This window comes from Chelon labrosus, assembly GCF_963514085.1.
Source record: "Chelon labrosus genome assembly, chromosome: 3".
Taxonomy (NCBI): domain Eukaryota; kingdom Metazoa; phylum Chordata; class Actinopteri; order Mugiliformes; family Mugilidae; genus Chelon; species Chelon labrosus.
Window position 1 is genome coordinate 10,503,623 of NC_140339.1, and position 17,355 is coordinate 10,520,977.

The 17,355-nt window shown below is 41.6% G+C and overlaps 1 protein-coding gene across 4 annotated transcripts in view; it reads left to right on the plus strand.

Annotated features, from left to right (window-relative positions):
- The first annotated feature begins 4,866 nt into the window (after positions 1–4,866).
- Positions 4,867–17,355, plus strand: part of neo1a (neogenin 1a) — a 159,805-nt gene continuing 147,316 nt past the window's right edge. For all 4 annotated transcript variants that reach the window (XM_084541004.1, XM_084541005.1, XM_084541006.1 and 1 more), the window contains exon 1: positions 4,867–5,665. In XM_084541004.1, coding sequence (XP_084397130.1) covers positions 5,575–5,665 — 91 coding nt within the window. In that variant the 5' untranslated portion in view covers positions 4,867–5,574. The remainder of the gene's footprint in view (positions 5,666–17,355) is intronic.

The following is a 17,355-nucleotide window of genomic DNA, read 5'->3' on the forward strand; positions in this document are numbered from 1 at the left end:
TGTCTGCGTGGGTTCTCTCCAGGTACTCCAGCTTCCTCCAACCCGTCCAAAGACATGCTTGTTAGGTTAACTGGTGATTCTAAATTGGCCGTAGGTGTGAGTGTGGTGGTCTGTCTCTCTGTGTTAGCCCTGCGATCGACTGGCAACCTGTCCAGGACGTACCCCTCCTCTCGCCCATTGACAGATGGGATAGGCTCCAGCCCACCCGCGACCCTCCAGAGGACAAGCTGTTACAGAAAATGAATGAATGAATGAATGGATGTTGCTAGGTTTGAGAACTATACCCATGTAGGGATCAGTTCTTATATAAAAACACAGAATGAAAGAGTCTGGCACTAACATGGTAGACATTTTTCTGTGGCGGAGAGCCTATAAAGGGTCAATTGTAATTTAGCATCGGAAGATCTCCTTTCACGTTCAGTGATCAGCGGATGAGGTGATATATACAGAATGTAAATAATCCTCAGGACGCACCAAATGCCACGCTAAAGACTGCTCATCTGGCTCTTCCATGGGCTGAGCCTCGTGCCTCTTAATCTGCTTTTAAATAAGATCAGGATCATGCTCGGATCACACTCAACACAATACCGGGACTGATAATCCGCGCAGATCATTTGAAGAGAATAGCTGATTATTTTTAGGAGTGGTGATGGTAACAAGCAAGATATTTAAGATTAAATAGTGAGGCTTTTAAAAAGACAGTTAAAGAGCTAAAATCAAATAGATTCAGTTGTTGTAGATTTCTGTCTGCATACTTAACTAAAGGCGATACCAGTCTTGTGCATACACTCTCTGTCCTATAAAATCACGCACATTCATGTAACTTAATGACGCCCCGAATGCGCTTTACTGTACATATGTTTGCGCTTTTAACAGAGCTCTAAATATTTAGAAACGTTTGAAATATTACACTTACCAGCTGCCTCAAGTGCAAGTTAATCCACCGTCATTTCCGTGCAGTAATCTGATGGCCATTTCCTCAACTGCATGCTTGCCATTACTTGATTCACGATGTGAATATCTCTTTAATGTTGGAGATACGAGATTTGGCATGACCTTGTTCTTTAATCTGGAAGAAATATGTTCCCAGGACGCAGAGCAACAGGCTGTGTGGAAAAAATAAAAAATAAAAACACTGCTGGAAATTAGAAGCAAGCCTGAGACCAGCTGTGTGCCTCTACATAATATAATTGGCCTGTGGATGTGAACTGGGTTTAACAGGCAGGTCTGCTGTGGAATATATTGCTTCATTATAAAGAGCGGAGTACACTGTGGAAAGCTGTGGTGGGATTTCTTGTAGTGTGAATAAATGTTTTGGTTTCCTAGAGGTCTCGCACAAGTACAAATGTTGACCATTATATTCTAATGACTAGTTATGTAAACCCAGCTACAGACAAAAAGCATGATAATCTGTCAGACTTGCTCTAGGTTTTAAAGGGCCCATACCCTGAATACCATACATTTTTGGCATTGTGAGTGCAATCTGTGCAATCTTCGCTGCGTATAGCTTTAAACCGCCATTTGCTAAAAATTATTTGCTTATACATCTTATTAGTTCATGTAAAAATTAGCCTTTGAGTTACCTATTGCTTCAAAATACCAATATTATAAAGAGAAAATCATCTGTGTTTGTTCTTTATTCTCTTTCAGAACAGAACCCATCAAATTTTGGGGGTGAGACATATGATGCCTTATTCAGTCTGATTTTAAGGAGAGATACATGCACTGTATCTTGATTTATGTAACTGCCCGTGGCCTAAAGTGACGAGTACATTTTGCCGATTGTGTGTCTAGGCAGACTGGAAACACAGGAAGGGAGAGATGTGACGTGTAAAAACCACAATGCCACTGGACAGCCCACATTTGTTGATTATTGACTCGTTGGTCAGTCACAAGAATTTGACACAACCTAAGCCAGGTCAACAACATTCACTGGACTGATTATAGGTTAAGTCAGGGTGATTTAAGGGTGATAAGATTGACCCCTCTCCGTTTGTAGAGCTTATGTTAATTATAACGAGAATCTAAAACGTAGCGTCGATGCTAACTTGTTTATGCATTAACTGACACATTTATTTATTTCCTTGCCCCTAATTAGCCTGCTGGCCCTTAACTGACCCCCGTCACCCAGACAGCATGGTAGTATTTACATTCATAGCTTGTCTGCAGGTCTGCTGAACTGTGTCGTATGTGTCGCTGATATCTTGACATTTGTTCACGACAGGCATTTGTATGAACTGGATGGAAGGAATTTCTCAAACATATAGTCCTTGACAGAAGCTAAACAGTTACAATGCCCACAGTTCAGTGGGACATTCAGTTTACTCGAAGGCTGTGACTGAATCTATTTGTAACAGAGTGAAAAGGAATGAGAAATAATATGACAAAGGTATAGAGAAAACATTGTTAGCTCAAGAGGTGAGCCTTGAGGCACACCATGCAATCAGTGAAACACGCAGAAGGTATCATTAATTGATGCTGAAAATGTTATGTTTGACAGTTAAAATGAGAACAAGTCCAGGGCAGCAATGGACGAACATAAAGAGGCTCTGTCATGCCCAAGGGGGGGAAATGTTCATGATTAATATGTCATGGATAACTCAAACCAGTGGGGGGAGCTGTTCCATGTGTCTGTATTAAAGTCCTTGTTTTCTGGATAACAGCAGTGTTAGGACCTCACTGATTTCCAACCAGGACGCCGTTTCCTTTTCCCTTCTCCCTTCTCCCTTCTCCCTAGAGCCTAGTCACAAGCTGAAGGAGAACACAGCACTTTTTTTGTTTTTGCTTTCATAATTATGTCCCATTTTCCATCTTCTAAGTGCAAACAAACAGTCACTTTTTATATCAACAAATTTAGAGGCTTCCCCGGAAAGTAGGCTGACTTTTCACCTCGATTCAATACCTACCGTCTTAATTCCTCGTCCTTAAAAAACAAGGATATTTATTTTCTTCCCTCATCCCCTGTCCTATAACAATGCGTGACACTCCCTGAGATTATTTTAAGCAACTTGATCTGAAACTTAAGGGACTTAATCCTATCTTTTGATTTCCAGCCACCATGTGACGTCTGTTAGAATCAAGTTACAGATGTTGGCCTCTGCGACTGTTTGGATTTCAGCGAACATTATTCTAAACAGGAAAAGAGTTTTCCCATTATATGGGCAGTGCATTGTAGGCATGAGGACAGCTTCAGTGGACATTGATGTGTCCTCCAGCTTGTTTTATCGCAGGATTAGAATCCACCACTGCTGCATATAGAGGACTCTTGTGACATACATTAACATCACGTTTTACTGCTTTTCAGTTGAATCTCAATTTATGTCCCCTCGAGGACCGTGAAAACTCAATCGCAGTGGCACGTATAAGCCCACCTAAATGGAGTTTATCCACTTTTTATTTGCTAAACATAGTCTAACGTCAACATTTATGGCCCAGATTTACAACATACAGTATACAGTACTAAACAATCTCAAATAGAAACCAGTAAATAAGAGATCATACAACGGTAGAGTCGTATTCATGCTTCATTGTGTGAAGTATAATATAAATAGTTCACTTGAACGCTCAGTTCAGCTAATACTGACATAATCAGCACACTGCTGGAAACTGAGTGGGCTAGAACAAAGTGAGACTGAGTTGAGCAAGATGAAAAACAGAGGTATAAATAAAAAAATATTAAGTCTGACTTTGTGATTTTTTGCTGCTAAGTTGATCTGAACAAAAACAAAGCCAAATGAAAGAGAACTGGACTTGCTGACTCTTCTTGAAGCTATTTTGCTACTAATCCAAGTAGCTTCTTCAGTTCACCGTTTTAGTTCTGTTTCTAGATACACCATGACATGGATGACTGAGAATGTTCACAGACAGTAGATAAAAATAATGTTTTATGTGTGACTTCTGAAGAGTATTTTAAGAAAGGACTTAGAAAAAAATCTGATGTTGTTCAGCTTGGCTTTGATTTGTATTTCAAAAAGTTAGGTTAGCTAGAATGCTAGCCTTTTCAAGATGGCGCCACTCTAGTGGCAGCCTGATGCTTTTTAATTAACAAAAACTTTAAACTGGTTTCATGGGAGCTACAGGTTTCACATTATGAAACATGTCCTTCAACTGAGTGTTTAGAGAGATATAAATAACAAGGAATAGAATATGTAGCTTGAAATGTGAGGGTGTAAGGTGTTTTAGTATGAGTTGCTGCCTTTAGTTTGGACATATGTCACTTCTGGCCGCCATCTTGGATTGTTTGAAGAAAGAGTAGTTGCCCCTATTTAAAAATCATATTGTGGAAGTATTTTTATTTTATTTTTCCTATTGGATAGAGTTTGGAAATGTTTTCAAAAGAGCAAAAAAAATTGCCTTTTATTTGCATTTCAGCAAGTTAAGCTAGCTCCAATGCTACCTAACGCTTTATAAGATGGTGACCTAATGCTTTTAATTACCAAACTTCATGATTTAACTAATTTCATGAGAGGCACAGATTAATGATCCACAATTATCCCAATATGAAACATACCATTTAACTAGGCAGTCAAAATGTCTGATGTTGTCAAGTTTGCCTTTTAAGTAGCCTATATTTAAGAATGTTAGCGAGCTTACTAACGGTTTTCAAGATGGCGCCGCTCTAGTGGCAGTAGCCTATGGTGCAAATCAATCACGAGTGGAAACGTTTTTAATGTGATATCGTAAAGGTCAGATTAATTAACTTCAAGTCTGTATAAAATATCTTTTTTCATATTGTGGGCTATGAGATTTAACAGTTTAGAAACACAAAATAGTGACTAATAACCAATTATGGTAGTGTAACTGAGACTTTGCATTAAATATTTCCTTTAAATAGGCGTTTGAAGGCTTGGAAATCGTGGAGAAATAACGTATGTATGTAGGCTCCTGGAATAAAAATGTGTAATGGTGCGTGAGGAAGCTGTAGTTTTTATTGCGACAGCATAATGTAAATATAAGGTGTTGTCTTTAGGTGAAAGTCCCACACCGTATTTTAGTTTTAGCCTGAGCACACAGACAGCCAGGATCCTAACTTCCGTGTGACTCCACACCCTGTTTTCCGGGGAGCCGGTGGAGATCCAGCCCTTCAACACGCTGCTCTCTTACGTCCCGTCCGTGATCAGTGAGCTGGCCGCGGCGGAGATTTCTCCTTCTGCTCGGATCTTATCTTTTCACCAACTAAGCTCTTTCTATTCGTTTGCGCGCTTGGCAGATATCGGAGTAGTATAGCGGGCACACTGGTGCTCAGTCGTCCGCCAATCTTTTTTTTTTCGAGGCTGTGCCTCCGTGGCAATGGATTGATTTCAGTGTTTTTTTCCCGACCTCTGCCTCGACCAAGTTGAGAAAACAGTCTCTAACCTGCGGCTCTCTCCTTCCAGCTACATGTTTCATCCGGCCAGTTTTAAAAGTACCTGGCTCCGGATGTTTCTGCACATTTTAGGACTTTGAACTTTTTCCCCATTTGTGCGTTTTACAGGAGGTGGGTGGAGAGGATTAAGGATTTTTTTTTTTTTATTTAAAAAAAAAAAAGCTACTCCGGGGTTCTTGAAGCCTGCAAAGATTTATTTGTGAAAAGTGATGGCCGAGCGGGGAGCTCTGTCGCTCCTCTCTCTCCTCTGTCTCACCTTTCTCTACACGGAGACCACCGCCGCAAAGCATGTCGACAAAGGTAAAAACACCTCTCCTACTTCTGCTGTATGTCTGCTTATTTACACCTGGTTTGGAGAAACTTGCCTACATTATTACGAGTTGGAGGAGGGGGGGGAGGGAATGAAACCATGTCTCGGAGAATCAGACACGGGGCCAGGGAGCCCAATTCTGCTCTGTTCACATCAACTCATTTTTCACCATTTTAGATAACTTCTTAAAGTAGGGCACTTTTTATTCAGAGGCGCATTATTTAATCCTAGACCAGCCCGGCTTCAAGCAGAAAGCAACACGCATTCATACTCAGTCCTTTTGTCTGCAGAGGGGCTGTTGAAGCAGAACTGCTGATAGGTTTCTCTGGTTGTCTTTCAAATGATTCCCAGACATGCGGTGTTCCTCAGACATGTATGTGGATTTGTAAATGGGTTAAATAACGCATTTTTTTTATTTTATTTTATTTATTTTTCTGTGAATGCATGCATATGTCTCTACGTGTGACAAGCTGTGTAGTCATGGAAATGCAAAAGATGGCAGGGGCTTGAATCTGAAGGTAAAAAAAATAAAAATAAAATACACTATGCAAAGAGTCATTAGTGTTCACTGTCAGGTAATAAGCTGGCATCATCAGTCCGGCAGACATCTCATTACCTGGGCGTCAATACACGTTTAGCTGATGGATAAACAGAAGCCCCATTCATTTGCTTCTGTTAATTGTTTTGAAGTGAGGGCACTGCACTGCAGCGTGCAGTTGTCATGAAAATTTCACCCATATAACAGGTGACTTTTTGTTATTAGAGGTATCAATTAGAGTGTGCATGTTTATTTTAGTGTAACCTGCCAGTCTTTTTTTTATTTATTATTATTATCACCCCGAGCTGTAAGCGATAAAGCCACGAGAAATAATTACTTTCCAGCAGTCATTTGACTGCACAGCTTCAGAACCCTTATCACATACCCCATCGTGACAAAGTCATATCTTTATCATTTATGCTGGCAGACGCTATCAAACTCCAGCAGCATGTGGTCTGGAAAAATTGTGAATATAACTGACTCTTGTGCAACATGGCCCAGTTTTTCACATCATTCTCGTGATATGCAAACTAGTTTGTGTGTGTGTGTATGTGTGTGTCTGTGTCAAAAAACAGCCAGTCCCTGCGCCTTTCAAAGCGTGTTGTTTATTTTGTCAGTTAAAAAGAATGAATGTGCAAAAAAAAAAAAAAGAAGAAGAAGAAGAAAAAAAAGACAGGCTTTGGAGTGACGGGCCTGTGGTAGCTGCTGGGCTCTCTTGCGTGTGGAGCCTGATGAAAGACCCTCTCCTGCATGAAAAGCGCTCTGCAGTAGTGGAAGGAGAGAGAGAGAGAGAAAGGGGGAGACAGAGAGAGAGAGAGAGAAAAAAAAGCCCCTCCTTGGCTTTGCTGGAGATCAGTACAAAAGAGAGATGGGGGTAGGGTGAAACAGGCCGACTGTCTGGAAAGTAATAAAACCAGGAGATTAAGGGGTCCAGGGAGTTCCTTTGGGAACTTTGATTGATTCCAGAGAATTGGACTGGGACCCACACGCAGAGAGAGGCTCAAATTACTAATTGTGGGGTCCCCTTCTCTGAAAATATCTGTTTATTCAAAACACATTTCTTTGAGGTCCTGACTGTGGCTAGAACTTATCAAAGCTGGCAGAGTTGTGGCCCTGACCTAAAGAGTTTCAGTCTGTCTTGCTTGGTTTAGGGGCACAAAGTCAAGCTTTTTTTGTTGTTGCTTCACTTTGAAATGACCTGTTAAAGTTCAGCCAGGCTGCTGCTATTTTTAATCAATTACTCCTCTGTAGCTCTCACAAGTTGTTAGAACTCTAAAAACGTCTCCGAAAGTTTGGCTTTGGTAAACAAGTCTCGGTTAGAGGAGTGTAAAATCTATTTAGGCTGTATCTTATCTCCGTAATCCTGCTGGGAGGGAATTGTGTGCTGATTGTCTCCCAGCGGACAATGCAAATAACTTGCTGAAATGTGTAAACAGTTGGCATCCTTTGCTCTCAGAGTGCACCCTCCAGGGTTTTATCCTCGCAGACCACCTCCGATGCAAAGTTGCCTGGACTTTATAAACAACTGCTGTTTTCTTTTGGTGCTTTTAGGCGAACTCCGGTGCTAAGAACATCATTTACAACCTTTGTGTGTTTGTTTGGAAAGCCCCAGTGGTCCCACACCCCGGTTTGTTGGGAAAGAACTTGGAATAGGCTAAGGGCTGGACTTAATTCATCCTGAATTTCAAGAATAATCCAGGCATTGCCCTCCTTTCACAGTGTAATCTGTATGCAAGGTGCATAAAAGACTTGTGCTCCAGCCATTTATGCAAATGAATTTTCTAGCTCCATCTTCAAAATATCAGAACCTTTTCCACATGTCCGCATCATTTTGTGGTGAGTTGAGAGAGAGCTCCATGCAGAGTCATCTGCTGTCTCTGCTGCATTGAGTGTGCTGTTTACTGATCATTTATTTATGGGCTGCAATCGCTCATAAAGTCCTAATGACCTCCATCCACCGAGAGATGGATAATTGCACATTTGGCCAAGTATTTGATTCATCTGCTCCTCTAATGAAACCAGCCCATTAGGATATGCTACAGCTTTGCTGCTGCTGCTGCTGCTGCTAGTGACGTGGAGAATCGGTTTGTTGCAGCCCAATGTTCATGTGTAAGAAATGGCATGGCAAGGTCAGTGGTTTCAAATCCCAGAGAGTTGCTTGTGGACTGTTCCTGTTTGCTATTTCAGCTGCTGAATCTTCTTGTCCAGGGGTGCGGGGGCTAAAATGAAAGCAATTATTGAATTAATTGGTACTAGCTGTCACAGCACTTTATCACACGTAATTGGCAGGGTGAAGGGGGATCAATATCGTCTGAATAGATGGCCTGACATCTGCTGTTGCATCGTTCTGGTGGTTGGAGGGAGGGGGGAGGTTAGTGTAATCAACCACTTTCAGCTTTTAACTTCCAGCTGACTGAGTTTCCAACCAATATGGCTATTGTCTTTGCTTTTATCCGGCAAGCCTCTCCAGCTTTCGCATGTGTTGCTAAGATTTAGAACGGCGGCTGCAGTGTAGACTGAATTGGAGGATTAATCTAGCCGTTAGCTGTTGTGATACAGCTGTAACATCATCCACGCCATTTGCACCATGAGAATACTGCATGCATTGAAACGCGCATGGTTTGATCCCATTTCTCACCATATCACACTTTCACGCATCGGCTGCTCATCTGGAGGTTTAATGCCTGTACACCAGGCTATGTGAATTCTTTCTCTACACTCTGTAAATTTTAATCCTCTGTTTTTTTTTTTTTTTCACATGTTTATTGATCACTCTTCAACATGGGCTTTAAACCTGTTACTCTGGCATTGTCAGTTCCCTGCGTATTCGAAGCATAGACTTGGCCGTCTTTTCGATTGCTTATGGTGCTGAATGGGGCCATTTCAAGTACAGACGCTTGCATCACGGTCTAGAACCCATAGTGGATCACGGGCAAATCCATTTCTGCCTACCCTTGCTTAGATGAAATTGCTCCAGTCAGAGTCTCCTGCCTCTCCACTGCAGCATATATGCCAACATTTACTTTTTAGTCTTTTAGTCAGTCTGATTTCCCTGGATTTTCTTTTTTTATTTAGTGCTTATTATTCTTCTAACCCCTATGAATCAGTTGTTCATTGCCCTGAAAACCCGTTTACTTGATCTGGTTTTGCATATATATACTTAATTTACATGGCGCCATTGGGAAGAAAATGCTGTGGTTGTCGTTTGAGGTAATAGCCACACACGTGTGGTTTTAGATTTTCTTTTAGAAGCCGACACATTCAATAAGCCCCAGCATCAGAAACAAAAAGTGATATTTTCATTAGCAGCTGTAAGTAAGTAAGTGGGGGAAATATACTTCACCTTGCGGAGAAATTTCTTTCACAAATGAACGGCGGTTGAGGAATCTGTCAGACTCGGCTCGGCAGATAACCGTTGCTCAGTCAGGTAAACTCCAGGGCTTCAGGCGCTTGGTTGTAATCAGCAGTGAATATTCTGATAATCCTGGGAGGAGCGGATGCTGAAAATTGACTTGTGGCTCGGGGGACAACAGCCTTTTTCACCTGCAGAGATGATTTTTTTAAAGGATTCTACTGTATTAGTGTATTATGCTGTTATTACTTTAACCTTCAGATTAGTTGCAGCTTTTTTTTTCTTCTTCTTAGCAAATTAACTGTTTAAATGGCAGATAACAGCGGCTCTATCACGGCGACCTGGACAGCTGAGCTTAAGATAAGATAAGATAATCCTTTATTTATCCCACAGCGGGGAGCCAAGCTAAGTTTACTAGGTGGTCTTGTTTGTACCACTACGGTTGGCCACATTCAAATTCCATATTTGGCACACTGCCTTTATCGCTCAATTTAAAGACTTCTCACACATCTTGGGCCTTCGACATGTTGTCTTCCTTTTAACAGCCATGGTGAACTGAAGCCCAACAGTGTGACATTCAGTGCTCTATTGCGAGCAAGAGGAACGTTGGGTGCCCAAGCAGAGATAGTAAACATTGCCACATTTTAATAGTGCAATTAAAAATGCAAAAAAATGTTCAAATAGTCAGCTGTTTGGGTCCAACTCTCATTTACGTGCTGGACATTTGCTTTGAGGTAATAAATAACAAAATAAAACATCACAATGTTGGACTAGATACTGAAAAAATCCGGATATTTCTATTTGCACAGTGTTAAAAGCAAACTCCCCAGTCAGTCTCAAGGGCAGCATTTGTGTTCTATATTCATAGGTTATGCTTTTTAATGCTCCACATTAATAGCAGCAGTTCCTGGTTCACCAATTCCATCATTGTCTGGAGTGTACTCTAGGGACATTTTCTATGTCTTGGCAGAAAAAGGTTTCTTTTTCTTTTTTTTGCCTCTTGTTCCAATCACTTTCATTGAGGAAACCCCCGGTCCCCGGACGCAGGAAACTGCTTTCGTTTAATATGGTGCAAAGAAAAGGGGGTACAGGTGTTGTCCTGAACCATCATCCTTCTCTGTAGTTTGAAAGCCAGCCTGTTCCGTGTCATGATTGGCTTGTTTGCGGAAAGCTGCTCACATCAAGTGCGGTGCTCTTAGGCTTCAGAGGCGCTCCTGCTGTGTTTATGAAAGATTTCAGAACCAACACCTTTCCAATCCGGCTGCTGTCTGCCGTCTTTGTGTCTGCCGGCCCTTTCATGTCAAAACAAAAAAATAAATAAAATAAAAAATAACTCTCTGGAAAAAGTTGAATAGTGTCTAGATACAATAAAGCTGTCCATGCTGCCCTGTGTGATGATGCCTTTGAGACTTGGTAACCCCAGGGACATTGCATCAACAGTATTTTATCTTTTCACTGGAGATGCAGCTGGAAACATGTTTGTCTCCAGTGATTTCCAGCGCCTCTATACTTTTCTTTTAAAAATAGAACCGAATGCAAAATTTCAAATGCCCTGTGGTTCTGTTGTTGTCTCCAGGCTTTCCTGTTCTCTGGTGATTGAATGATGCTCAGGCTTAATGACCTCTGGGAGAGCACAGTCTTTTCAATTTCCTCTGAAGCTGACGCAAGTAGAAGCAGTGTGAGCTCAGCACACGAATGGAGAGGCTGAAGTTATGGCCACATGTCAATAAGAGTCTAGTTTGTCATCTCTATCGGTATGCTCCTATGAACTCGGGCTATGAAGCGACTGGTGTCACGCTCTGGAGGACTAAACTGATCACGCTCTACTCCTCAAGCTTCACTTCAATCTTACAGTGACACAGAGCTGTCCGTGTTGTGTTCGGCCATGATCATAGAGTGAGGTTGTTGTTTTGTTTTTGTTTTTTAACTCAGTAATACATAGTATATGATATGGACAGCTTTACAATGCTGCATAGTGTTACTATTCAAAGAACTAAATAAAAAAGGTGTCATATTTGGTGAGAAGTTGCAATGATTCAGTCTTTACAAGACATCAGATGTAGACCCGATAAAAGACATCAGATAAAGACACTTAAACTTGTAATCATTCTTCTTGTTTGACAAGAGGTATGCAGGATAAAGCAGTGTCCTATGAATTGTGTATAAAGGGTTCATGTCCAGTCAGAAGACATTTTATGTGAAGGTTCCCGCGGCATAACATATTTATGTTCTCTTTGACTGCAGTCACAGTTGGTTATGTTCCCCAGGACAGCGTGGCATTGTCTGGTCATTCACTCCTTGCAGAAAAATCCTGTGATTCAGTGCATGTCTTTTATAACTGCAGCATGACAGCAGCAAACCGCCGTGTGGCTGTGCAGTGATGTTGCATTTAACTAGAGTACTGCTGGCGAAAAAAAAGTATCTTCCCCTGGCTTGGCGTTCAGGCAAAACCTTGAAGGAATGGGCTTTGTGGCCCTTCTTAAAGCAACCTTTATACAAGCTCAGCAGGACAGTGAGGACTTTTTTTTTTCCCCTCGAAAATTTCCCTCAAACTTTAGCTATTTTGGTTCTGCCGAGCTCCTGTCGTGGTGTCTCCTGTCGGTAGTGGCAGCTGCATAGGATTATGACACATGCAAGCTGTGCTTGTCAGATGAGCCTCAACTAATGAGTGCAAGGCTCTGTTATACACAAAACTGTTTTTCTAGCCCTGAGGGCATATCACAGGCATTTCCTTTCAAAATAAGATCTGCTTATAAAAAAATGTATGTATATTTTTCTAGATCTTCTGCGAAGTGTCCTGTTACATGATGATATGGTGAAAATGAAAGCAGTGACAGAACAGTTCATGAATATACATGTGCATACATTGTGTATATGCATTATAATCATTAACACATCTAAGAAAGAGCTGAAAGTGTTAGACTCAATGTTTTGGTTGACATCTTTGGAAGCTGCCTTCTCTCTTTATTATGAGAGAGAGGTTGTGAGATGATCTTCATTATTGACAGATGAGTTCTACCAACATATTTTCTTACACCTTCAAACTAAGGGATAGTTAAACAGAAAACATTAGCTCACAGGTAAGGAATGACAACAGAGAACCGCGGCTTAATTTATTTGTTATAGTAGGCTTACTGTGTTACAGCTTTAGCAAGAACAAAAGAAAGGTGTCGTGCTTTTGTCCCACACGGTACTTTTCCATGGCACCGCCTTAGCATGTAGAGACTGACCTGAAAAAGCATGTTTAATATTTTTCATTAAAGCAATAAGCTCATGTTAAAATATTAAACATTGTCCTCATGCTGGTTCTTCATTGTGCAATCAGTTGTTACATTTAAGAACCTTAAATATAATTAAGTTAAATTTGCATAAATTACTTATGTAATTTATATTTCTAATGTAATTGTGCGAACTCGGGGTTAATTCCTTGCAGCAGTCCTCGTTATAAATTAAGAGACTAGCATTCTTCTTGAAAGGCAGATTAATAACCTTCGTTTGGTTGCACCTCTACCTGCTGGAGTTCAAACATCCTGCGGCTCTCAGACATGAATTTATTCTCCGCTGTCTTTTTGGAGGACGTCCAGGGTGTGATGAATTAACCTGAAAATCTTCTCAGCGGTGTAGATCATCATGTAGTGCAGTTGTTAAGTAGCCTGTGCTTCACATAGACTGCAGGCAAACAAGAATCAATGCTGCTCTTCCAATTTTAACGATTTTTGTTCATCATAATTGTCTGGTATGGTTTTGCGCAGTTTGAATCTTGCCAACCCGGGATTGTTTTTATGGATCCCGTGGCCTGCTGTGCCCCGACAACGTTGGTACTGATTCGGATCGATGAATTTCGCTGAATCACCCTGTTTTGTTGCTTTTAACCTCCAATACTGTAGTCGTCACTGTACCCTGCAAATTACTCGCGCTCAGTTTGTCAGCATGTGTATGTGGGAGTGATCTTACATACACACTCATAAGGTATCAGTCAGCCACGTTCACATTGAATTTCTCTGCTTTCATCCAGTCAAAGGAACTTTTGATTAGTTGAAAGGGTGTGGGGGCAGTCAGTCACAGAGGGCGGATTGTGAGCACTGCTCAGTCGAGCTGGCTGCCATCGTCTTGTACCCGGCTGTGGCTCTTGGCAGCTTTTGACATGGTGGGATGTGTGTATGTTTGGGTGGGTATTTGTATAGGCGTATGCCACCCATCTGGGGTTGAACAGCTGTTTTATCAACAAGGTTCAGAGAGTTGCTCGGCTTGAGCAAACTCTCGCCAGCATAAAATGTTTACTTACTTTCACTGAGAATAAATTGGGCCATTTTCATTTAGCCTGGAGTGGTAGAGTTAGTAACTGTGGTGTCACTGATTTTCCCTTTATATACTGTGTGTTTATAATGTGTTCTGAGAAACAAAACGGAGGGGGGAGGATTGCATTGATTGCTGCGCTCGTTATGTTGTGAAATTCTATATTTAAGTTTGGACAAAATTACAGATTTGCCTCAAAGCTGCGAATCGTAAGGAGGACGGCAGTTGTGTGGTTTGGTTTTATGAAAGAACTTTGTTTTCTAAAAATTGCGCTCAAGAAAAGATTTTATAGGAGTCACATAAATTAAAACCTGATGTTTCCTCGTGGAGAATATTAACATGTTTTTTCACGTTGATTAAGTCGACTTAGGCCCAATTCAGACCTGGTAATGACACCACCACCTAAACACTAGTAGGCTCTGTGTCTTTTTTGCCGGTCAAGTTAATTTCTGTTTCTACTTCCTGCTTCACTCTGGCGAATGAAACTTTCGCCGAAATTTCGCTTAAGACAAGTCATACAAATGTTTGTATCGCCGAACCTGCTCAGTTAACCTTTCCTCAATGCGTTCCATCTTTATTGATCCAAAACAATCAATCAAAAAATTGTGGAGATGGAGAAGCAGCCGGAAAAAGTAAAGTGCAAACACGCTACTGCCAAGCGGACCGATCACAGCTTTTGCGGTCTGCGTCGCCGCATTGTGTAGCTACATTTAGTCTGATCAGGGTTTTAGGTGACTCATATAGTCCAATTTCAAAAACTACAGTCAGCTATGACTAAGATTTCTAAATAAATTATTAATGAGCTGCTGCAGATTTGGTGAGTAATGCCAGACAAAAATTCTGTTTGAAGATGCTTTATTTTCTCATAACTTTCATGGTCTGTTTTACAAGATAGGAATTCTCTGTATGTCTTGAAAAACCATAGAAATTCTACAGCGTTGGTGAAGACGGTGTGATTGTTTTTTGTCCCTCACAGTACTTTTCCATGGCAGTGTCTTGGCACGTAGAGCACAACAGCGTTTTGGATTGTTGAGTCTCAGACATCAAGTTTAAACAAACTAGGTTTTAGAGTTAAGACCAGTGGCGGGGCTGCACTAGTCGCGTATTTATCTGAACCGATGTTCGTCTTGGAATCCCTCCAGTTAAACCCCAGGTTCTTATTTTGATTTCACCTGCTGCTATGGTGACCCCTCAAAAAATTCTCCCGGTATTAACCAATGTTTCTGCTGCTAAATCCAAGCTGAAACGATTCTTTGAAAAGTTCAGCATTAGATAGAGGCTCCTTTGTGCTACTGGGAGCTCCCCGTTGGCATAGGCCCCTACTGACTGCAGTGACTTCTCACCATGTTATTGGAGCCAGCTCTTCAACTCTGAGATCATCTAAAGCTAACAGAGGTCAAGAGAGGCAGCTGAAGTGGTGAAATCTGCTGCTTTAAGCCTTTTTAATATACTGTACTGCCATGATGTAATGGAACTGGCCATCTCTTTTGATTCCAGTTTCCTGGCCATCACAGTTGAATAAATGCGTAGCTCTGCTGCACTTACTCGAAAGATGAAGGCTTAACTACTTTTATACGATTGTTGCCGTGCTCTGGTACAACAGAAACTTGAGTTTGACCATAAAAAATGTTAATTGCACCTTGAAATTTGATTTACAGTATAACCAAGGTTGAATACGTTTACTGCAAGCAGTTGTTAATTTTAAGTAGAATCGGCTTCTTATTTTTGATGTGAGGACCTCCGTTCTCATTTGGCACTGCACCTGGTCCATAAAATGAGGCCCCCTTACTTTCCTAGGTATGTGTGTCCTTTACCTTATGTGGATCTTGTCTACGACCTTTTGGGGAAGATTATAATCTCCACAGTGTCTTTTTTATGGAGTCTGATAAATGACTAGGTTTGGCTGTGATACGTGATCAAACTTAAGATTGGGAGAGGCGGGCTTAAACAATATAGGCAACGATTGCACAATTTCCACATTATGACTCAGAGCGGTTCTTTTACGCGCTCAGTCGAGGAGATTCTCGGGATGATTGCAAGGTCGACAATAACTTCGTTCACTCGCTCTGGCCCGGTGCCAACACAACTCCAACCACACATACAGTACACCGGGGTTTCTGTCACTGTTGGATTAAGCCATACAGAACCTGAGAGCAGCATCTGGGACGACACAGTCTCAAGAGCTGTGTCTAAATACAGACATGACCTTCCTCTGTCTGATCTCGAGGAGGAGGAGGTGGACGAGCTTGGTTAGAAGGATAAGCAGACAGAGGCACAGCAGTAAGTTCCTAGAGGTGACAGTTTTTGTCCAAGCCTGAAGTGTACGCAACGGGAAGCGATGGAAAGCAGCAGCATCAATTCCTTCTGATTCCTTAACCATTGTCCCTTGAACCTTGACACCACTGCCCCCACCCCCCATCCTCCCTTCTCCTACTTCTCAGCTGATCACGGGTCGCTCAGCCACTGCAACAGCATGGCTGCAGAATGGATTGCAACCAGTAGGGTGCACCTGCAGAGGAATAGCAGGCGAGTGGCATTCCATCACAGGACCCTGAGACACAGATGTCATATGAGACACAAGGGACGTGGTTAGGGTGGGGGATGGGAGGGGGGCCGGTGGCAGAGGTTTTGGCATAGTGGTGTAGTAACGGGGCGGGATAGCAAGCCAGCTGCTACCAACAGATTCTTAATGAGGTATCCCATCAAGAACACGGAGAGATGAACATTAATGACTACAGTTAAACCTGTCTCTTCATTTACTCCTTCCTTTTCAATCAAACAAGGATACGCTTCCTGGCATGTTTGCTCACATGGCAATTGGGGGGTTTCTTCCGAAGCTGCAAATAGTACGGCAATTACTTCCACAGTGGGTTCTTGTATTTTCGTTTTAACTCATCATTGTTCATAAATTAATTCCAAGGTTAGGTTGAGAAGCCAAAACCAGCAGATTAAAATAATTGATCCATTTATGTAAATTGTTGTTGACTTAATTGTTCCAGGATGTTAATTAGATTTCCAACTACGTGGACGATGCATGGATGTCATAATCAAGTAATGTGAATGCATATGTACTCGATGAATGGTGTCGCAACCAATGGAAGGACCATGTTTACCTGATATAGGTCCCCACAACAAAATGTGAAGCTCTCCGTGTCAATCATTGCCTTTTCAACTAAGAAATGACTAACTAAAATGCATGTTTCCCCCCAGAGAGGATGCGGCGAGTTCCTTTTATAAGCTTTCCTTAGCAACCGACAATCAGTGCTTGAATTAATGGCTTGGGGGGAAAAGCAAAATGCTTTTCTGATTTCATACTTCATTTACCTGGAGTGGTCTAAATTAGTCCTGAGTGCATAAGCATGTCATTCAAGCTTTTTGGACACCTGCTGAAAAATATTCACTCAAAGAGCACACATGCACACAAACTCGCACACGCAGTGCAAGATCCTAAAATATGTCCTGCAGTCTGTTTGGGCCATATGGCGTATAAGATT